Source organism: Corapipo altera, unplaced genomic scaffold, assembly GCF_003945725.1.
Source record: "Corapipo altera isolate COAL_440 unplaced genomic scaffold, ASM394572v1 95, whole genome shotgun sequence".
Classification (NCBI taxonomy): Eukaryota; Metazoa; Chordata; class Aves; order Passeriformes; family Pipridae; genus Corapipo; species Corapipo altera.
In genome coordinates, this window is record NW_020884947.1 from 2,205,248 (window position 1) to 2,228,732 (window position 23,485).

Here is a 23,485-nt window from a genome sequence, read left to right on the forward strand (position 1 = left end):
GCAGAGCCAGATGCTGCTTCACAGATTCACATATCTGTGTTTCAGCACAGATTCACACCTTGATGACATGAGGAACTTGATGAGAAAAGCTATTGCAGAATAACCCATTCCATAGTCATCACTCTGGAACAGCTCCCTGCTCAGACTGTCTTTTGTAGTAACAGTCATTTTAGGGTGGAATAATTACTGCTCTCTTCCAGAGGGAAGTAATTGCTCTGGAGTACACTGCCTCAGTAGAGTTCAGAGGAGCAGCAGGTCCAGAGCAGCTCTTGCAAAATAGAACATTCTGGACAATTCTGCCTGGCAAACAAGCCCCAAAATTCAAACTCTTGATCCACAGCCAGAAACCTATGTGGTGGCGACAGGGAGTTCTGAAGCTGATACAGTCAGAGACTGCTGCCCTTGTCAATGCCAAAATCTACTAACCCATCCCACTGCTCTTGAAATCTGGGGCAACTTTTCTGCATTGATAGGAGAGGATTTGATTATGGCCAGTTGCATGTTTTCAAGGAAAAAAGGCTTTTTATATTAAAAATTTTTAATTGCTTCAAGGTTTAGTTGGGTAATTCTTTTATGATTGAATCTCAATATATTGAAAGTTTTTTAACTTTGGAAGGGCAAGAAATCTCGACAGAAAATTGAGAAGAGCTTGGGAAAATCTAGGGTAAGGGGACATTTTTAAAGAATTATGGACAGGGAAAGATAGCTTGCATTTTCCCAAGCACTGTTGATAATTGCTTTGTTTGACATCCCTGCTTCTTCACACAGAGAGTTTCAGAATTCTCCAGCAGAAAATAAAACTACAGGAACTTCACAGATATTCACCTATTGCAGTGATGAGCATTTCCCAAAGCACCCAGGTGGCTGAGGAAGTCAGTTGTTCAAAAGGCTTTAAAAATGGTTTGGTCATTCAGCTGCTGGTGTTCTTCCACTAATTTGGATTTTGCATCCAAAGCTCACAAAACCAAATAAAGTCTCAGCTCCTTCACCTCCCTGGAGTGAGCTGCATGTCCTGGGAGTGGTTTTGGATACCTGGTACAGGGGACTACTCCCATGGCCACTTCAAAGACCGGCCTTGAGCCTGATGGAATTCACTGCAGGAGTGATTCTAGTTCCTCCTTTCAAATCCAGAAGACTCCTATCTATTTCTGCCCATGGCAAGGTTGGAAATTTGGTTGAGACAGAGCTGGCATGCAGGGTAGGGTGGATCACCCCTCACACAGCAGAATGGGGATCCTTCACAGCAGAGTTCCCTGTGCTGCACGATGCCCTGTCTCATCACTGGTATTCACAACACTCACCCCTAACACACGGACATCTCCGGGGTGGAAAAAAGCAACCTTAAAAAGAGCCTGACTTTCAGTTAAATGCAGACTCCACAACCACTGGGGACATGAGATTCAGCCTTCTTAATCTCTTCCTGACTAATATGAAGCAGATGTCTTCTATTAATGAACTATTTGTTAATTAGTAACCACTTCGTTTCTCTTCCATCAGTTTTCTTCTCTAGTTCAGACCCAGGGAGGTCAGGTTGTGTAAATAAATTGGTTCCCATAGAAATGTACTGCACATAGAGCAATTCAGAAGCAGTGAGGTAGGAGATGAGCAGGGCAGTGCCTCTGATGAGATGGGACACTTGACAGGGGCGTGGGACACGTCATTTGGCCCTTTGCATGTCTTTTGACTTGCCAAGTTGCTTTACACTCTGTATTTTGGACTCAAATCCTTGCTCATGCCTTGTCTGTTCACATCATAAACACTGAACGAGGGACACGTCTCTGATTTCAGTGTTTAGCAGAAATGGGCTGTGATATTTCTACCTCCTGGGAGACTGTAACAGGACAAAACTTCACAGCAGTTTCTCCTTGTTTGCAGCGGTGCAGAGCTGAGCATTGTCAAGCCAAAGGCAAATTCCTATGCCTGGCACAAACTCATACAAAGACAATCTGAATGGACTTTGAAAGGGAACAAGGGAAAAGCCAGACCTTGTGCTCTGAGCCACAAGGACATGTGGGTTAAGCTGATGTGGCATAAAGCACAAGGACTTTTGTTAGCGTGATTTTATCACTAAATCCAGAATTTCACACCTCTTTGGAGCCAGGTTCACAAAACTTCAAAAACAAAACCCATGGATGCCGTACTCCATTGTCCTATCACCTATGGGACAGTGCACAGGGTAACCCTGTGACTCTGGATCTAGGTGGTAAATACTCCACTCAGGGTCCAGAAATGAAAAATTATTCACAGTAAGCATCCCATTTTCATGGTGGGAATTGTAGGACATATGGAACAACCCCCAAAGCAACAGGCTGCAGCCTCTGACCTGTTTCTGGTGCAGGATTCTCATCCCTTTGTTCCTAAGATGTTCAAATGGGAGTGGAGAGCACTCAGCAGCTGGGACACACTGCCCAGGACCCCTGAACGTGGTACCTCTGAATTCCAGTCCAAAATGTTACATCCCAGTTCAATCAAGAGAGATTATTTTCCTCTGGCCTTGCCTTAAAAAAATACAATGATGCTTATGCATTATTTATAGAAAAGGGATGACATTTAAATTCTGTCTGGGTCCCAGCCATCACATTGCATCTCTCTAATGGTTTCCCAATAGAAACAGATTCCTCTTCTGGCTGCCTGACTCTCCTTTCCCCTTTCCCCCTGATACCAAGGGATCTTAAAAGCTTAGAAGGCTATAGCCATGCAAATTTTGTAATACACTGTAACACTCCTTTTGCACCGTCCTGAGGGGGACTTACTCTAATGTGGTTCTTGGAAATGGCTTCTCCCCTCATAAAACACCCCAAATTGTAAAACTTCCAATGAACTCCTTACATTAAGGCATTTTAAAGTTTTATTTCGGTAATCATCATAATAAACAGCTCCAGTCTTTACAGAGCTTTTCATCCCCAAGGATCTCTAAGTGCTCCAAACCAGCTACGGACAGGGATGAGTCCATTGCCCTGCTAAAAGGCAGCTGCCCCCAGGGCTGTGCAAGAGAGGTTTCAATGTGAGGGAAGAGCAGCATCTCTGCAGCTCAGCCGGCACAGGGGTCCTGTTACAGTGTCAAACCTGGCCAAAGCAGGAGTGGTGCATGCCCTCCACTTCTGCAACATAACCAAATCAGAGTCCAGTAGGTGGTTATGAAGAAACAAGTTACTGATTGAGGGATGTATTAAGTAGTAATTAACAGTGTTGACTGCCCCATGATATCAGAGAGCCAACGGACAAAAGTTGCAACATGGGAAATTATAAAGGTGGTTAAATGTCACAAATAGGTTGTCCAGAGGGGTTGTGGAATCTCCATCCGGAGACCAAGTCCTTGAATTCAGCTGGATGAAGCCCTGAGCAACCTGGTCTTGCTGGGACCTGCTTTGTGCAGGGCATTGGAAGAGAGAGGTCCCGTGGTCTCATCCCAAACTTTTCCATGGTGTAGTCTGGCACAGTAACTTAGAGCACGAGTGGCATTGGTTTAAATTAACACATCAACTGCTGAGCTGCAGCAGCTGTCACAGCTGTTAGCTGCAGGCCTAGCAACCTCCAGCCAACACCAGAAATGCAATGCCTCAAGTTGCGCCAGTGAGAGTCTGCAGAAACCCCACTGTTCTGGTACTTTCACTAAAAATTCAGTTGCTGCTGTCTCGTCGCAGCAGCTGTTGAGGAGAATGGAGCCCGTGCAGCAAATACTTCCAAACTTGGGTGTTCCCTTGCCTTCAGCCCTGTATTTTCTGGATTAAAGCCATGCAATGCCATAAACTATTCCTCACAGCAAACGGCCTCTCATGGTTCTCATTAATCTGGTCCTGCTCCAGCTCGTTGGTATGAGGGGAGGAGTGCAGTGCCCAAACCTGGCTTCAGCACATTGCACTTCAGACCTCATCGACGCCCAGTGTGGCCACCTCCCTTATCTCACATACAGCCTTCCTAGGAAGCTGGCCCAGAGAGCTCTTACGAGGCAGACAAACGGCGTCATGCTGTCCCACTTGGATTAGAGTCTCCCATAGCTTCCAGATGTTTCTCCATCACGCTGCAGCCGCACCAGCTGCTGCCTCCTCTTTAGGAATTTGTTCACTGGATCACACCTTCCTGCTCACGTCTTCACTAAAATTTGTCTTGCTGCTGGCAGGTTTGTGGTTAACCCCTGAAAAGCGATATTTCCTCTCCAGGGAGCTGTGCATCCTACACAAGGAACAACAACTAGACCTTGGGTGGAAGACAGCGAGGCAGGGAGACTCTACCACCGCCTGGGGGTTTTCTTCAATAGTTAATTTCCAGCTAACCACTTTTCAGCTCACAGTAGATACCCAGGAGGTTACAGCATGATGTAAAGACTTGGTAGCTCGACAGCAGCTATAGGCGAAATCATTGCGTAAACCAAATCTTCCGGGGCTGGGAGCCAGCGAGTGTGGAACTCAATATGGAAGATATCACACTGTCTATTGTGTTGATATCATTATATTTTATATTCTGTTTCGTTACAGTCTGAAAATACTTTTAACCCACTGCTCTCACTGTGATCTGCAGACACCTGATTGCCTTGGTGATGCTTATCCCAAAGGAATCCTCACCTGGATTCAGGCTCTACTTGGATTTAGACAGTTCTGGGGTTTAATAATTTTTTTTAACCTTTAGCAACTGCTGGGAAGTAAAGAACCCAACAGTTTCTGTGGCTGTGGAGACCTTTTTGACAAACTGCAGCCCTGAACCATCAAAGCAGTATTTAAATCTCTGTTGTAGGGCAGGGAGACCTGGGGCAAACAGTGTAGATATTTATAGCTTGAAAAAAAACCCCTAACCCACTGACTTTGGACAAAGGTCTGGTAAGTTCCAGCTCTTCTGCATAGCAGCTTCTAAACTGCAGTTATAAGCTCTGTTGAATTAACTGAAAAACTCACATTGCTGTAGCTCACATCTAGAAAACATGTAGGACAGAAAACACACAATTGGAAGGTGAATTGAAGAACAACTCTTTGTTTAAAGTTTTACTCCGTGTAGCATAAATAATGAACAGGTCATTTTTATCTTGTGGGATCAGTATGTACAAAAATCACATGAACTTTTCAACTTGTAACATTTCTGAACACACATCACTGCTAAGCAGAAATAGGGTGGGGGGAGGGTAAAACAAACTTCCCCCCAGAAAGTAATGAAATGAAAGTTAGTTACAGGATTTTTGAAGAAATAGTTGTTGGACTTCAGCCAGAAAGCTTTCTGTTTGGACCTAGTTAAGTCTTCCTAAGGGAAGCATTATTTTTTTGATGCAGAGGCTCAAGTCTCTATTTTTAGAGCACATCATAGTCGATGAGTTTAGCACTTTCACGTTTGAACTAACTGCTTATTAATATTTTCTTCAGACCTTCTGCAGCACCACATGGTAGTTTGTTCACTTAATAATAATTTTGTAAATTGTCATGCCTGTCATTAAATTGTTTTTACCCTGAATAACCCCTCAGATTTGGCGAGTGAGACTCAGCTGTCCCATACTGTGCATTAACTGTGTGACCTCCTTTTTTCCTTTCAACTCTTCTTGTTCAGTGGAGTGTTCAGCTCAGTGATCATAGCAGCCCTTGTGTGGGAGGGGAGTGAGAGATGAGTGCAGAGGAGAAACCAGCTAATGGGAACACCGTGAAGTGCTACAAAGGCAGATGAAGAGCTCTTCACCTGGGAGGAATAACCCCATGCACCAGTACATGATGGTCTTTGAGAAGCTGAACAGCATCTTTGCAGGAAAGGTCCTGGTGGAGAAGTTGACCATGATCTAGCAATGAACCCTTGCAGCAAGGAAGGCCAACAGTTGCATTAGGAAGGATGTTTCCTGCAAGCCAAGGGAATTGATCCTTTCCCCCTGCTCAGCACTGGTGAGACACACCTTGAGTGGTGGATCCAGCTCTGGGCTCCTCAGCACAAGACAGATGTGAACTGTCCACTGTGGGGGGTCCAGCAGAGGCCACCAGGATGGCCAGGGGCTGGACCACAAAGTGTATGAAGAGAAGCTGAGCCAGCTGTGCCTGCTGGCCTGGAGAGGGGAAGGCTTCGGGAGGACCTTATTGCAATCTGCCACTACCTGCTGAGAAGGTGTGGAGAAGATGGGGCCAAACTCTTCTTGGGGTTGCACAGCAATAGGACAAGAGGCAGCAAACACTAGCTGTGACATAGGACGCATTCATCGGATTTTAGGAACAAGTTATCATCCTAGAGGTGGTCAGACACAGGGCTCAGGAATTTGTGTAATCGCCATCCCTAGAGACAAGCATGACTGGACAAGACCAGGAGAAACCTGATCTAAATTTGGCCCTGCTCTAAGCAGGAGGTCAGATGACCCCAGGGGTCCCATGCATCCTGAATTATTCTGATTCTCTAATTCATACCTTTTCACCAAGCTACATTTTTTTATAACAGACATGAGTAATTTGAAGTATCACATCCAAACCACTGAATCACATCTGTGTAACCTATTTTAAACTGACTTAGTATTTGATCCTCAAAATGCCTCATGGCAAAGAAATGAGAGTGAACTTTCAGTTTTTGTTAACTGAGTGTTTATAGCACTGAGTAATACACTTGTTAAGCCCCCGAGACAAGAGCTGAATCTACCTTTGCAAAGGAGAGCGCACCGGAACCTTTGCTTTTACAGCAATGGGAAAGTGCTGGGCTCTATGGGGAGATGCAAACCCAGATTAGTATTTTAATCCATCACAGAAGGAGGGAGGTTTGGATGTCACCTCTAGCTGTGGAGTCACATCAAATGCCCTGCAATCAAAGCTGACAAAACCTCACCAGGCACAGCTGAACACCTTGCTCACAGCGTCAATACTGAAGAGTTAACAAGCAAATGTTATGCACCACCTGCACAGAGGGAAGGGCTCTGGGGAGAGCAGGACACAGGTCACTGATGAGAGAGTCAGGAAACTTTCAGAAGAGCTGAGCAGCTCTGGAGTTAGCCATGGTAATGCTGCCCATAACAACCCCACAAAGAAAACATTCTTGGGGGCTTTTCCACTGAGCCAACTGAAGCCAAACGAACAGAAAACGGCATTAGATAAATTTACTAGAGACAGTTTGGCTTTTTGTTATGTGATTTTCCAAGGGTGAGGAGTTAATTTATTTTTTCTATTTTTAAAGACTTTCCCCCCTCTCCCTTACTCCTCAAGAAAACCTCCACAAAACACAGAGTGATAGCAATAGCAACAAATGAGTACAAGAGCTCATCCAAAGTTTGTGGTGGATTCTATTTCACTGTCAAATTTTAAACCTAGATTGGAGAACTTCTCAGAAATAATGTTGTGTTTGAAAGAGGGATTCATTTTGGGAAGACCAGCAGCTGATTATACCAGGTCATTTGACCAGACAACAAAGATTTATTCTGGTTCACATGAAAAAGTTATCTTGCTGACAGACAGAGAGATGAAACACGGGAAGAGGGAGAATGGGGCACTGAAACAGCCACACATCCCCTTGAAAAAACAGCATCCTCAGTGGGAGGAATCAAAGATTTTAGAAACAAGAAGCTGGGAAATTGTGGATAAAAAGCTGGACATGACCCAGCAATGTGCATTCGCACCCAGAAAGCCAAACATATCCTGGGCTGCATCAAAAGCAGCAGGGCCAGCAGAGCAAGAGAGATGGTTCTGCCCTTCTACTCTGATCTCATGAGACCCCACCTGGAGTAGTGTATCCAGCTCTGGGGTCCCCAGCACAGGAAAGATACAGACATGTTGGAGTGAGTCCAGAGGGGGCCATAAAGATGCTCAGAGGGCTGCAACACCTCTGCTATGGAGGCAATATGAGAGAGCTGGGGCTGTTCAGCCTGGAAAAGAGAAGGCTCCGGGGAGTCCTGACAGCAGCACTTCCAACAACTAAAGGGAGCTTTTAAGAAACATGGGGACAGACTTTTCAGCAGGGCTTGTAGCAACAGGAGAAGAGCTAATGGTTTTAAACTAAAATTGACTAGATTTAGATTAGACATAAGGAAGAAGTTTATCAGCACTTAGCGCTATGGTCTGGTTGACAAGGGGGTGACCGGTCAAAGGTTGGACTTGATGATCTTGGAGGTCTTTTCCAATATAAATGATTCTGTGATACCAGGAGGGTAGCGAGGCAATGGAACAGGCTGCCAGAAAAGCTGTGGGTGCCCTGTCCCTGGAAGTGTTCAAAGCCAGGTTGGATGGGGCTCTCAGCAACCGTTGGGTGGAAAGTGCCCTTGCCCATGGCGGAGGAGTTGGAACAAGATGATCTTTAAAGATCCCTTCCAACCCAAACCATTCTATGATTCTACACAACAGAGCCCGTTTGCGCAGGACAAGAACCCGGACACAAAGACAGGGCGAGGGAATCGGGAATAGGATGGGACCCGACCAGCGACGCGCTTGGAGCCCGTCCCGGGCCGCTCCCGGCGGGGGGCGGGCGCCATCCAGCGGGAACACTGGGAATTGCCCGCCGGGAGAGGCTTGGGAATTGCCCGCGGTGCAGCGCGGGAGTCGTTCCTGGGGTGGGAACCCCGGCGGAATGCTGGCCCTAGTGCTCTGACAGAGCAAATTTGTTCTCCGCCTGCTCTTCTGCAAAACGCAAGGGACGTACCCGCTTCATCGGCCGCCGTGGCATCGCTTAGTTACAAGTCGAGAAGAAGTTTGAAAGCCTTTTCCCCGGTTTCTCAAGCGCCCAAGTTCCAGCTTCAGGAAGAGTATCAGACTCGGTGGTACCTATATTACTACATCCATATTTCTAAATTTCTAGTATATTTATCTTGACTGAGGGTATGTTTATGTTCATAAAATTAAAACAAATAGATATTATAGTCTCCCGTTTACTCAGAGGCAAATTACAGGAAGGAATGCACAACCAAAATGCTACCACCGGCTCTCCCCACCTATTTGCATTCACTGCTACAGATGTTCCATGAGCCTGGCTAGGTGATCCATGTCAGATTTCTCTTGAGCATTAAGGTACAAAAGAGGTACAAATAAGGTTTTTCTGTTAATGCTTCCTCCCGTGTCATTTATCTGAAGAAGTCTTTTGGACAGACATTGGTCAATTCTTGAATTTGCAAGTCCAAAACTTAGATACTCAAAAGGTTGTCATTTTCAGAGTACAAAGGATTTTCTGTGGAAAAAGATCCTGAGTGGTTTGGGTAAACCTCATATTAAATCATACTGAGTCACTAAGGGACCACAGCTTTAGTTTAATCACAGAATTTGATGGGTAACTGATTGCAGAAGGTTGATCTAAAAATAGGGATGTGCATACCTTCCTCTCAATGTCACTCTTGATTTTGAAGACTCATCCTAAGAACATATTTTCCACTGGAATGTTGTGGCTTACAGAAGAGCATACACAGTTCCCTGTGATAAGAGCACACAGGATTCAAAGGGAAAGAAAAAACATCCTGTTCTTAGGAGAGGCTGAACAGGGCGCACAATGGAGCTGGTGTAGTTGTGACAGAGGAAGATGAGGGTGGAGCTTGACGAAGGCTGATAGTCACTGGAGTTTACATAAACCAAGCACTGAAAACCATCCAGTGAGGAGATGCTCATTGGAAAGATAGTCTCCATGTTTCAACTCCACTTCCACCAGTGCAAAGCAAGATTCTGAGAAATTGAAGTGCAACAGGAACTCCAGAAATCCTTTCTACTTGGTCCTGCATATTAAGTAAGGGATAGAGAAAAGGAAAAGGCTGGGAGATGGGAAGGATGGAGAAGAAAAACCTGCTGGTTTTCTCACCACGGTGGGATTAGATTTGTGGAAAAAAACCCTGTTATATTTACAAGTCTAGCATTGGCTGCAGAGATCCTCAGGTTTTCTGCATAACATGTTGTTAATTCTGATCTTAATTTAGTAAGATTCTTAAGACTTTTTTTTTTTAATTTTTTTGTTGTTGTTGTTGCTCATCTCCCAGTTGCCCTTCAGCTCCTTGCAGAAGCTCTCCTTAGGACAGAGTCTGAAAATCTTGCTTAATCTAGGAACTGAAAATGCAGTTAGAAAACGCTAGAAAGGAACTTGGGCTGGAGCTAAGACAAAAGGAGGGGGAGGGAGAATTCGCAGTCACTCCCAACACACACGGAAGACTTGACATCTCGAAGTGCCGGCTGCAGCATTCCCTGAGACATAAATCAGGCCATTCATGAAGGGGCTGCTCTGCCAATATACATAGAGAGAAATACTAGACGGAAAGAGGCAAATCTGCATTAGATCCACCTCTAGCACAGCAGAAATCCTTTATGCCAGTTAGATGAGAGAAACTGATGTTTGCAAACCACAGAAGGTTTGGCAAGGGAAAAATTGTACATGCTAATGAGCCCCCAAAGAATTTTGACCTGTGAAGGATATTTAACTACTGAGAAAGATCTATATCCAACAATACACAAAAATAGAAGTGAGCACAGAGTACGGGGAATTAGAAACACATTACAAACCTCCTCCTGATCCCATCAGTCAGCACTGAGAAATAATTCAAGAAAATACCAGAAACACTTTTCAATATATAAGCAGTGAGAAATTAAGAATCCTTAGCCTGAGAAACTGTGTGGTATGGTCTGTCATTGTCTGCATTCAGTATTTAAAAGCCTTATTGCTACAAAACACTGTACCAGGTCCTTGCACAAGGAGACTCTGCTCTGGAGAACTTGTTGTCTGCCCAGTCACTATCAAGGAGGTTTTATGTTACAGTGGCACAACAGCCAAGTGATGTATTATTGATAGACTAGGCATTAACTGAACACAGATTTCTCAAGCCTCAGGTCAATGAAACAACCGCAAGACTATTCATCTCTCCACACCACTGTGCAGATGTGTTCACCCTTTAAATGACATTTCACCAAAAGAGTTGGCAATAAAACTTCTATATTAATCCTTTTCAGACCATGATTTCATAGTCAGACATTTTCCCAACCAGCTTTCTGCCCAGCCTCATGTAAGAGAAGATTCCACCCAGTGAAGTCACAGCAGTATCTCCATTACCTACTGTTAGTGCAGGCAGTTGCCATTCCCTCTGTGTATATTTGCAGACAATGCATAAATTCACATCTGCAATAAAAGATTATCCCCATCTGTCACAAGGGAAACATAAGAAATAACCTCCTTTATTCCTGAGACTGATCAAACACTGGCATAGGTGGTGCAGAGATCCACCCAGAGAGGTTGCAGGGAGGTGATGGAGTCTCCATCCTTAGAGATACTCAAAACCTGATGGGACACGGCCCTTGGAAACCAGCTCTGAACAGGCAGCTGGACTGCATGACCTCTGGAGGTCCCTTCCAGCCTTACCTTCTCCAGGATTCAAATTTGGCTTGTGCCTATACACCAACCAGACTGGCCAGGCACCTCGTGTGGTCACGGGTACCACTGTTTTGATTCCCTCCTACATCAAGGAAAGAGAGTCCAAAAAACCACCAATTTTTCCTTTAGACTGTAACAATAATTAGAAAAATTGTTATAAATGATTATAAAGATTCATATAAATGTTATAAAGATTCATAAAAAGAGTGTGATTTCTCTGATATAACCAATATATCTCAGCAAAGATAACACTGGATCCAGCAGTCAGTCTCTTTCTTGAGAATTCAGAACAGTGGTAAATATGATCAAGGGCACTTGACAATGTCCACATCTAATTCACAAACTCAGACTCCAGTTTCTCTGCTACTCTTTGACCACACTTGCACAACACTCCTGTTCACCCTAAATAAGTCTATCATTAATGGAAATTCTCAAAGCAAAAGCCATTTTTCAAGCTTTTTATTTGATATTTGGTTTTAAGCAAAAGAAGGAAAAATCTGCAACCCCACCTAGCTTATTTTTTGTTATTTTAAAAGCATGTCAAGGCAGGAGTTTGTTTTCAACCACCTGCTGAAACACCTAGACACTAGAAAGCAGACTCCACATTTGCATGTTCCCAAATCCTGTTTGAAAGCAGCCAAGAGACTACTTTTATCAATGCAGCTCCACGAACCAGGACCTTCCCACCTTTTGGGTCAGGATCTTCTCTGCTACACATTTCTCTAAGTGCCAACCACAGCTGGGCCAAGGCGAGTGCTGATGCTTCCAAAACAGCAGCAATATCTGTTGTTTGAGATAGCTCAGTCATTTCCAAGGGACCAGACATGCAGAGGACATCTTTTTTGGCTCGGGGGCTCTCTGCTTTCCCACCCAGCCATCAGGTGGTGAGTTAAACATTAACAGCTATTTTAAAGCATTTTGTTGGAAATGCTCAAGACTTGGCCTGAAGCTTTGTCAGGAGAGGTTTAGGTTGGATATTAGAAAAAGTTCTTCACCCAGAGGGTGGTTGGGCACTGGAACAGGCTCCCCAGGGCAGCGGTCACAGCACCAAGCCTGACAGAGTTCAGGAAGTGTTTAGATGCTTGGGTACACGGTGTGACTCCTGGGAGTGGTTCTGTGCAGGTCTAGGAGCTGGACTTGATGATCCTTGCAGGTCACTTCCAACTCCGCATATTCCTTGATTCTGTGACTTAAAAGTCTGCTGAACGCTTTGTGAATAATATTGATTACAGAGGAATACACGTAATTTTCCAAAATCAGGAGCAAGGGGCACAGCCTGGCATAAAGTAAACTCTGGAACCACTTCAGGTATGTTTTCCCCCTAACTTGGACAAAGACTGAACAAGGATCTTTTCTAAGGCTATTTCTGCTTGGAATAGATCTTAATCTTTCCATTAGTTCTGTAAAGAGTAAGCTGCTCCCCATTTTCCCCACCTAAAATACAGTAGACTGAAAGAATGGTTTATCACAATTCACTACAGCAGGCAAGCAGCCCCACATTAGTCAAGAGAATTTCTGCAAAAACAACCAGCCCACCAAACCCCACATCACCCACCAGCCCCCCCATTAAAAGATTTGTCCTTCACTTTCCCTCTTCTACCCCAAACATTTCAGTTGTAACACTCAGCTCATCAGCATCCAGCTCCGTGCCTGGCATCTCATCTGAACAGCAATAAATTAACACTAAATAATCTAAAGCAACAGAAAAATAATGGAGAGATTAGGTTTCAAAATGATATTTTTATTATAACTAAACAAAGGACACAAGCTCCAATTAACATAAAAATTTTATACTGCGTTATGGCAAACACAGGACCAGTATGCTCAAAGCACAGACAAATGATTTTCAACTTAAATTTGTAAAACGGGCTGAAATTCATCAACTGAAAAGCAAAACTCAGAATACATACAACAGACAGAATATGGGATTATTCTTTTAATTAAATATACCCAATTTTTTTATATTAACAATTTAAAAGTATTTAAATACATGCTGAAGTCGCTAAAGTTTATATGATTTGCACGGTATGCAGATATAAAGTTACAAGAAGTATTTTGGAGTTGTATAAAAAAATGTAACTTTTCCCCTCCCACGAAGCCTATGTAAGTGTAAGGTACTATCCCGGCAAGAGACTATTCCCTGCCTGCATGCAGTCCTGCTGAAAACCTCCTACTGAATCAGCTTTCTGGTACTTAACTTGCAGGCAGATTTACTCTCACAGCATGCAGTCAGTGATGAAAATCTCTGTAAAAACCATCTTTTGAGTTATGATGAAATGGGAACAAGTTTTTCAATAAAATAGGTCCTATAACCCACTTGTTTTGAAGGGGAAAAAAAGAAATTGCACCCTACTCTGCTTCTCTTCCCTGTTGCTAAATGGATTTTTAAAAAAGCTTTTTTTGTGTGTTTTACATTTTCCCCCCGAATAGTTTATAGTCAAAATCTGTCTTATTTGAATCTGTAAAATCTCAACAATGGTCTTACCAATTATGTAACTGAGCTCAGAGGCTTTGCCTGTGTAAGTCACAGTCATCAAAATTTCACACATCCTTTAATTATTTTAAGAAATATTTACATCTCCTGATTAACTAGTCATTCAGGAATAAGTTCTGACCAGTTACTGTACACTCACAAGTCATCCTTTCTCTGAAAGTACTGCAGCTCCTGGTTTTTTGGTCAACACAAAAGACAACCAAGCTTGTTATCCAAAGCTCGTCCTCGAGCCACTGATCTGCTGGAGTTGTCTGTTTCGCCGGGACAGAGCTGCTTGGGAAGGTTCACAACTGGGTGAAAGTGGATCATCAAGGGCTTCCTAATCCTGTAAAGCTTTCAGAAAATGTGCTGTTCAAGTCCAGCTGTTATAGGTTTGCCTACTTTCACCAACGTAAGGAAGATATACCCCGCGGAAATCCTTTGCTATGGTCGATGCATCCATTAAACGCTTTTGATAACAGCAGAAAACTGCCATTTGTGATTTGACATTTAAGTGAATTTTATGTAACCTGTGGAGATTTCACAATACTCCAAATTTCAAAAAAGTCCAAAAGCTAAAAATGTTCAATAAATGTATGGCAATTATTTTAATCAGGATGTTCTTCATTAAAAAAAAAAATCATCAACTATTTTTGACTCCCTTCTTACTTAATCCACAGAAAATTTAAGTGAACAGTAAACACAGAATGGCATCTGTCCTAAACTCCCAAATACTACAGTCTGTTAATTTACTGTAAGGACAGTTAAAGCTCTGTAAAACTCTAATCAATAAATCTTTGAAAACAGCTTTTTCTGCTACATCCCTGTTTTATATCTGCATGCATTCAAATGCATACAATTCTTAGGTTTTTATATTCCATGAAAGGTAGCAGGCGATTTTAAAGTATCTTTGCCGTGTTCCAGGAATGTCAAGTAATATCATCATACATCGTTTTTAAATTGAAAGTATGCAACAGCAAAAATTAGCATACTTCAAAGCCCATTCATTCTAACTAAATTATACAATGTTAAATTAGTTTCAAGACTGTATTTCTGTGAAAAGAGTTTCACTCTTTCAATTTCATCTAAGTGTTGGCCTAAAAAAAAAAAAGCACCTAGTGAAGTCTGATCTTCAAAAATCTACAAAGTGAATTCCATGCTGAAATCTCCAAGTCAACCTCGATTTATGAGGCAGAGAACAGCCCCCTTGTTTAGGGACACAGGAACCACAAAGATTGTACTGATGTGAAATTTCAGCTTTGTCACAGCAATTTCACACTTCAGATACAGTTACAGTAATTCTCAGGAGGATCGTGCTGTGAGCAGCTTTCTTTGCAAACTGTACAGAACATGAACTCAATAGCTGAACTAGACACTGACTCTTTTTCTAGAACTGTACATTTCACTGTACATATTGCTTTGGAAACAACTAAATACAATGGTCCATCATGCAAGCCATGAGACTGTCAAAACTTCTCTTGTTCCACTAACTTCAAATAAGTTTATACAAATAATTTAGCCAATCTGCATAAATACTGCACACGGAATTATGCTGAAATACGCTTGGGGGTCAACATTTTCTATGAAAATATACAACTATGACTAAAAGCATTAAGTACTAACTGCCCACCTCACTATCACCGTGTACAGCACCATGTGCTCTCTATAGTGTACACAAAATCAAGACTGTTCATACATTTTAAAAGACTGGGTGCAAAATAAGAATAGAATAAAAAAACCAAACCACAACCCTGCTGGTTCAAGCCACGCAATGTGTATTTTATAGAAGATTTTAAGAAAAGTGGAAAATTTAGGCTACCAAAAGTTATGGAACATCCCAGAGTTAGTATTTTAGTTTTAAAACTTTAAAATTTACTACTAAGAAGGAACATTAATGAGCAAAACTTGACCTACTGCCAGTATTCAGTCATACAGTTAAAGACAGTGACTATAAGCAATTAATTGGAAAACCAATGATGTAATTAAAGCACTGGCAATACCAGACACGACTTGTTGACTGCACAGTAAGCAAAGCCATGAGATGAACATATTTATGTACTCTGACTACAGCTGGTTAATGACTTTATACCTGAGACAAAAATTGAGAGGTAAGAGAACTAGTTATGATGTAAATAATTCTCAGATGAAAAACAAGCATGCAGAGATATCTGCATTTTAAAAATATATATGCAAGATCACAACTGACATTTCCCCCTTATGATTATTTTCACTTTGCTATTTAGACAAACACTTTAACTCACTTTACCATGTGACAGAATTGTGTTCTGAAACTATTTTAAAGGCTCCTGTGATTCCAATGCTTTAACAATTCATGGAGTTTTGAGTAGAGGCAGCACACTCTACTCCCTAATCTTAAGAAATTTAAGGCACCCATAAGTAGCAAACTTCATGCCATGTTTCCATTCTAAGGAAAAATCTGATTTTTCCCTTCAACAGAAAAAAAAAATAACCATGAATTTGTAGAAGTGATCAGAATGCCACATTCTCTGTCAGTGAGGCAACAGCTTAGTGATATTTAGCTTAGAAAAGCCACAAACTACAGAGTTACTACTGAAGCCACAGAATCTTCACTAACAGGTTACGAAATATGTAATATTGTGACAGAACAGAAAGTCTGTATTAAATTCTGAAAAAGCTAAAAGGTAGAAGCAGAGCAAGGTTGGGCCCCAAGTAACAATGAAAGAAAATAAATGGGAAACATTTTTCCATGATAGATACACTTAATTTATACAGCAAACTTCCAAGTTTAATGGATCACTGTACCACAACAATGAGTGCAAATACATGTTTCTGTGGGCAGGAGCACTGCTAAAAAAGCATATTTTGTTTTCATCAGTATGGAATGACAGTAAATCACTTCTCTGATGAACGGAAATTTCATTCCATATGTCAGAAAACGCATCTACGATTTATTACCAGAATCAGCTCAAAACACTTCCCATAATCACAAAGCTCAAGTAATATGTAGCCATTAGACACAAAGATATACAAGATTTTGGTTACAAGTGCATTAGCTTCAGATTCTGAAGCTTAATTCTTTGCTTCTGCAGCTTCTTTATCATGTTTCTCCTTTGCTTTCTCTTTTTCTTCCAGTTTTTCTTCTTTTTGAAGCAGTGACATAATCTCAGCAACCTGACTAGTGCCAATATCAATATCTTCTTTGTCAATCAATTCTACTACCTAGATGAACATAAAATGAAATCAAGAGAGTGTTTAGTTTTTACATGATTGAGGCATTTTCCTATAATAATCTGTTAAGACTACAAAAGTGTTCAGTTCTCATGGTCAAGAAAAACAGGATTTTTTTTTCTCACATGAAAGACAAATTCAAATCACAACCAGTACCTCAAACATATCCAGAGTACTTAAGAAAAAGCCAAAATGTAAAACAAATGATCTAGAACTTTTGAGCTTTTGTGTGTGCAGCACATATTCACATTTGAAAACAGACCCATTTATTTTATTTATTCTAATGGAAAGCCCAGATTCAGTAATTTATTGGCCTACTTTTATCAAAAAAGTTCTCCTGTACTAATAGGCACAAATTTAGAGTAGAGGGGGTGGGCCTTTCAGGAAGGAAGTAAAAAAAATAACCTGGTGGATAATTCCAAATTCCTTTATATAGCTTTTTTTATGAATGCATTCTTGGCATAACTCCTCAATTTCCTAGAATTAATTATTCTGCAATACATGCAGAATTCAGAAGCACAGTTTATCTGTGTTGCTAAATGTACAATGGCTGTTTAGAGCAACAGGGAAGATAATCACCACTGGGACAACTTCAGTAGAGAGGGAAAATGTGTTTCAAAAGGCTGTTACTGGATTTTCTAGCTGGCCTTACTCTACGTGCTATCTATTTCTGTATTGAGTAGGATAATGACTTGCAAAAAAATGAGTTTCAGGACATTTCTGAATTTACCAAGTAAAAAAGAAACAAGAAAGTGCAGGTGAAATGCAGAGAAAATCTGAGAATGTTCTGCAAAATGAGAAAACAGGACAAATCAGGCAACAAACACAAGTCATTTACAGTGGACTTAATGCACAACTGATGGTCTGTTGTCCTTCAAGCATAGGAAATACAAGTCTCAGTGACAGTCAAGGTACACAAATAGGCAAGAGCAGTTACTATCTTGTGTTGACATCAAATATACCTATGGGCATTTTGTCAAGACACTGGCCAACAGTGGTGTTCCTGAAGTAGTTCTTCTACTCCCTGCCACTTTTAAGTAGCAAAAAAATGACCATATTTTATCAAACTTGACAGAGACGTACAGAAAAATCTACACCTTTGAAGGTACTGTGGATAACAGACACAGGATAAAGATCTTTCTTTTCCCCCAGAAAAACCAGCCATATAGATTCTCAAGATGCTAGCATGTATTGCAAGATCTATTTACAATACATTACCAAAAACCTCAGTGGTATAAAGTAAAGACTCTTCAAAAGACAGCACTACCGATTTAAGTCAAAACAGATCCAATGTTTGAAGGATGGTTAGCCTTCTTTTCTTTAAATAGTCCACAGACTTACCTTAACAACATTATCTATATCAATTTTTCCATCCTTGTTTTCATCTAGTGCCTCTGCAATCCTAGTTAGCTTCTCCTCTGGAATCTTCTGAATTTGTTTCATTGCATTGATTAGTTCAGCAATACTGATGAGATTCCCCCTGAAGAGAAAGCACAAACTGTGTATGGCAAGCAGGTTCTCCAAAGGAGTAAAGTTGACAAAAGGCAGTACTGAAAGTCACTACACTGCAGACATTCGTAAAAGTATTATGTAACTATTTATAATCCTGAAAGAATGCAAAAAGCAAAAATTAAGTTACTGATCAACAAGCAGATTTTTATCTTACCATTGAATTTCGTGCTTCTAGTTTCCACATGTTTTATTTCACAAATACAAGTATCCAGCAGCATTTGAAAAAAAGTTTAGCACAGTTCCTGTGCTTCCCAGACTGTGTATCTATTGCCCTTTGGACCCCCACCCCCATTGACCAAAGATGCACTGCCATGCATTTGTCATCCTTTTAGATTTAGTGGTTGGCCCACAGAAAATTAACGAAAGGCACAGGAAAACAAAAGCTGAGAAATAATCACTTGAGCAATTTCTCATATCAAGGACCAGAGTTTGCAGAAGAAAGGACTAACAGGTTTCAGATGTTTGCACTGTCTGCTCACTGATCTCATGAAGCTGTCTGTGCTACCTAAAGCCTCTCTCTGCTTGCCAATACAGTTTGCTAGTTTGAAGAACCATCTTCCAGTACAGATTCAGCTGAAATTCAGTGAACCCAATAAATACTAAACAAAAGAGCTTTATCAGTGTAGTCCCACCTCCTCTGGGCACAGACTGACTTTTATTCAAGGATCATTTCTCCACCTGCCACCAAAGATCCTGGACTGGTGTCATTTCTATGACTCTTGATGGCTTGGTAATGACTGCACTGACTTGAGGGTTGAAAGACAAGCCTTTGACAACTAAGCAATATTCAAACCAATAATTTTCAATCATTCACAATCACCTACAAAATTATCCAGAAAACCATCCATTACAAAGCATAATTACATTCTGTACAAGCAGATTATGCATTGTATTGTTAATTTACAAATTCAGATGGTTTTGATCAACAACTTCTCTGCAGCACCACTCACATGGCTGCCTTAATGCTACTACACAAAATCTGAAACAACTGACTGTTTGCCCTGGGGACTGGAAAAAACAAAGTTCAGAAGCAACAAAAGCAGAATCCTCGTTTCTGTTCAGTTATGCTCTTTGGGAGCTGGGGTCCTCTCTCAATGAATCACACAAAATGGTGCAAGCATAAACTAGATTAATACAGCATTCATGATCACAAACCATGAGAACTTGTGTCACAGTTTCCAGGTGTTTCAGTGTCTTTAATATGCAGCATATGACTGTTTGACACAGGATGGCCTGAAAGACTCTCCGATAATATTAAGACCTGGATAAGTGTTGCTAAATGAATTTTGTAATGAAACTACCAGGAAAGACCTTCCTTTGAAAAACTGAAGTGTCACAAAAAATTGAGATGAAGTAAATTGTCTTTGAAAGGGACTGTGTAAAATGATCTCCTCACTTCCACCAGACCCGTTCCCCCATTTCTCTCCAGAGACACCACAGAGTTCCTTGAAATCTTTTTCCTCACTAACATCTTTGCTAGTAGCAAACAACAAACATGAACACGCTCACCACACTGCTGTGCATCTTTTCAGTCAGTGACACAGGGCAAACCTGCATGAGGAGCTTGACTAAAGCCATGATTTCATCTGTATCACCACTAGTGCCAGAGACGTGAACAAGATGGTTAAGATAAGCTTTGACTTTCAGAACGCCCTCAGGACTAGCATCTGGGGAATCAGAAACCATTTTTTCCTTCCTCATTTCAACCATATTTAACCTTAGAAGAGAGAAAATCTACAGCATAATTTTGTTAATTTTGTTTTTAAAATCAATTACGTCAACATTCTAAACAGCAAGTTATTTACCAATTCTTTTCTAATCACACATCAGACAAAAGCAAGAGTGAAGATGAACAGCCAAAGACACATCCAGTGCTTCCAAGTCACTTACCCAGCAGGAACATCACCACCAGCCACCTTTGCATCCACTGTCTCTTGACTTGTCTCTAATTCAACAATAATTTTGTCTATCTGACCAATCATTCGGTTCACTTTCTTTGTCAATCTCTTGCTTGCCTTTGACTCTTCCACTGCCTCTTCCTGGCCAGTTTTAGAGAGCTCTTTTATCTCTTGCAAATCCTAAAAGTCAAGAGAGAGAAAAGCTTTTGCTGGTGTGAATTCACAACAACAGATTTCAACTAGCATTTCAAGACAGGAGCCATTTGTAAATGAAATGCAAATGAAGAGATAAATTAAGCCAGACTGGAATTAAAACAATAAATTCTAACACTGCTGCCTACTTCATGCACCCCTTAAATGTTATTTTCCACATCTTTCATAAGACTGGATGAGATTAATTTTACTTGACTTGAAGTTTCTGTCATACTGACATCTATCCTTGATAAGAAAGAACTGCAGCATGCAGCAGTCAGTCAGCTCATGTTAGCCTAGTCACCCCGGGAATAAAAGCAGGAACAGGATTCTCATCTGCTGGGAACTACTCCAGTGACAACAACTAGGCTTTGAACATGTTATACAAATGAGGCTCTGCACTGTCCCATACAAAGTTCATTCACTTAGCTACCAACTTCAGGCTAACAGACAACCAACCAAGATAATCTCTGAATTTGTGGGTCATTTCTGCTAAAACTAAATATGCATAGAAAAAGAACTTCCATGCCCCATTCTTCACCTCACTATACTCCTGGATATCACCCTTCAATTCCTCAAGCTCCTCCTTCTCCTTAGTTAGTGATTTTTTCTGTTCCTGCAGCTTGGTGCAAGCATCACTCAGCACGTCAATCTCCTCCTTAGTGATTTCCTCACCCTGTAACAGAAAACATACACAAATTAGTGAAAGGCACATTTGTGATTTTCCTCAAAGATTTTGGGTCTTTTACCAGAAAAGAGAGACTCAAGATTCTTTTCCCATGTTTGAAGTCAATACTATCATAACCATTTTGAGGCTAATGCAAAGATTTTAAACAGTAAGGCAATTAGTTTGCTATGGTTCATATTTTTTTGAAGTGCAACATGAGTAAGTTCAGCTAATGTGACTGATTATGTGCATTTTGGCTATTAGAAATTCTGTAGCTAATCACCTCATTTAGGAATGTTTTACTTCATTCTTTGCTGGGTTAAGCAATTTAAACAACTGAGAAACAATTCACTATGTATAGGAAAGATAAATTACACCAAAAAAATTGTAAAGTTTGGGAAGTTGAGACGTAGAAAAGTTATCTTCAACAAGTTTTGTGAGAATGAGGATGAACATCCATAGTTTGTGAAGCATGTTTCTTGAAAAGCTGAGAATAAAAAACTAACCTTCATACTGGAAAAGCAAGGTTTCAAGATGATTAATTACAAATGCTAAAATCCCCTAATACTACCTATAGTTAGTGTATTAATCTTACCCAGACAGCAGCTTCTATTTTGAATCGCTAAACTTTGAACAGACACATAAGTACAGTACAGAAAGACATGTGCAAACAAGGATGTGTGGAACACAGAGCAGAAGAACGATGTGCTTCCAAGAACCAACTGTGGAACAGGCATCCAGTCCCTTCATCAACTCAGAAGGAGTTTCAGTGTAATGCTAATATCTGGCCATCAACCTCACTTCTGATTTTAATACAATATCTATAGTTCACATTAGCAAAAAGGGTTTAAAAAAAAAAAAAAAAAGAAGCAACTCAGTTTGAAAACAAATTCCTCTGCCTCAAATAAAATAAGTCATCTTCAGGAAGCCAGCAGTCTTGCATTTCTCCTCTCCTCCACTGTGCTTAAAATCTTTGGAAGCATCTTTAGGGGATGGGCCACACTGCAACCTCAGTTAAGAACTGTCATGTTTACTTTTTGTTTTCTCGCATCAGTTTGGGCTGTTGAGGAAATCCTATTCCTGGCCTGGTGCCAACACATTCTCACGGCTTTGGTGCTGCAACAGGCAGCGATACAAACACTATGACAGATGTGGCAACAAATATCCTTGCTGTTTCCAAATGAGATCATCCCAGCCTTGCCTGCCTCCCTCCCACAGCATTCCTCATGGCTGCACTTCATGCACCCAGCTATGCAGTCAGTGAGGCAGCCAACTCACCACTCAACAACACCCATTTCCATGCACATTAGTTCCATTTGGTTATTACCACTGAAACCTCCTTGGCAGCATTCTGAAGGAAACAATGTTATGGTAACAGCAGGTAGATAATGATGCTGTTGAGAAAAATCGAAAATATTTTTCTACTTAAAACATCCATATTAACTTAATGTTGTTATTCTGCAAAGTAACATTGGGACCGAGAAAAATCCTGACATCAAACCCCATGGATAAAAACAAGCTATGAATAAAACACAAGGTGCAACTGGAACATGAAAAGGAAGTCTACAAGAGTTGGAAGCAGATACAGGTGACCCAGGAGGAATGCAGAGACACTGTCCCACCATGCATGGATGCGTTCAGGAAAGCCAAAGCCTAATGGAGTTAAATTTGGTGAAGGATGTGGAAGGCAACAAGAAGGGCTTCTACAAGTATACCAGCAGCAAAAGGAAGTCAAGAGAAAACGTTTCTCTCACATATTCTCACTCCTCTCTTCTCTAGCTGCAATTATATCTGTGCAGTAACTTTTTTCCTTCTTAAATATGTTCTCACAGAGGTGTTACCCCATCTCTGGCTGGCTTGGCCTTGGCCAGCAGCAGGTCCATCTTGGAGCCAGCTGGCATTGGCTCTGTCTGACACGGGGGAAGCTTCTTGCAGCTTCTCAGAGAAGCCACTCTTAAAGCTCCCCTCCCCTGCTACCAAAACCTGGCCATGCAAACCCAATACAGGCTGTCAATGCCTTCCTCATTCTTTACTGGTAAGGGCCTTCAGGAATGCCAGGTCTTGGATATCAATGTCTGGAGAAAGGAAGACCTACCATCAACGGAGGAGGATCTGGTTAGAGAACGTTTAAACAAACTGAACACACTCAAGTCCATGTGACTTAACGGGATACAAGCACAAGTGCTGAGAGAGTTGTTAGATGTTACTGAGAGGCCACTGTCCCTCATCTTTGAAAGGACATGGTCATCAGGGAAGACTCCTGAGGAC

General features: G+C 41.4%; 1 protein-coding gene across 2 annotated transcripts in view; it reads right to left on the reverse strand.

Annotated features, from left to right (window-relative positions):
- Positions 1-12,985: 12,985 nt before the first annotated feature.
- LETM1 (leucine zipper and EF-hand containing transmembrane protein 1) overlaps positions 12,986-23,485 on the reverse strand; it is a 31,234-nt gene continuing 20,734 nt past the window's right edge. For both annotated transcript variants that reach the window (XM_027662657.1, XM_027662658.1), the window contains 4 exons: positions 21,092-21,226; positions 20,351-20,538; positions 18,290-18,428; positions 12,986-16,939 (listed from right to left, as the gene is read on the reverse strand). In XM_027662657.1, the coding sequence (XP_027518458.1) occupies positions 16,790-16,939; positions 18,290-18,428; positions 20,351-20,538; positions 21,092-21,226 (612 nt within the window). In that variant the 3' untranslated portion in view covers positions 12,986-16,789. The remainder of the gene's footprint in view (positions 16,940-18,289; positions 18,429-20,350; positions 20,539-21,091; positions 21,227-23,485) is intronic.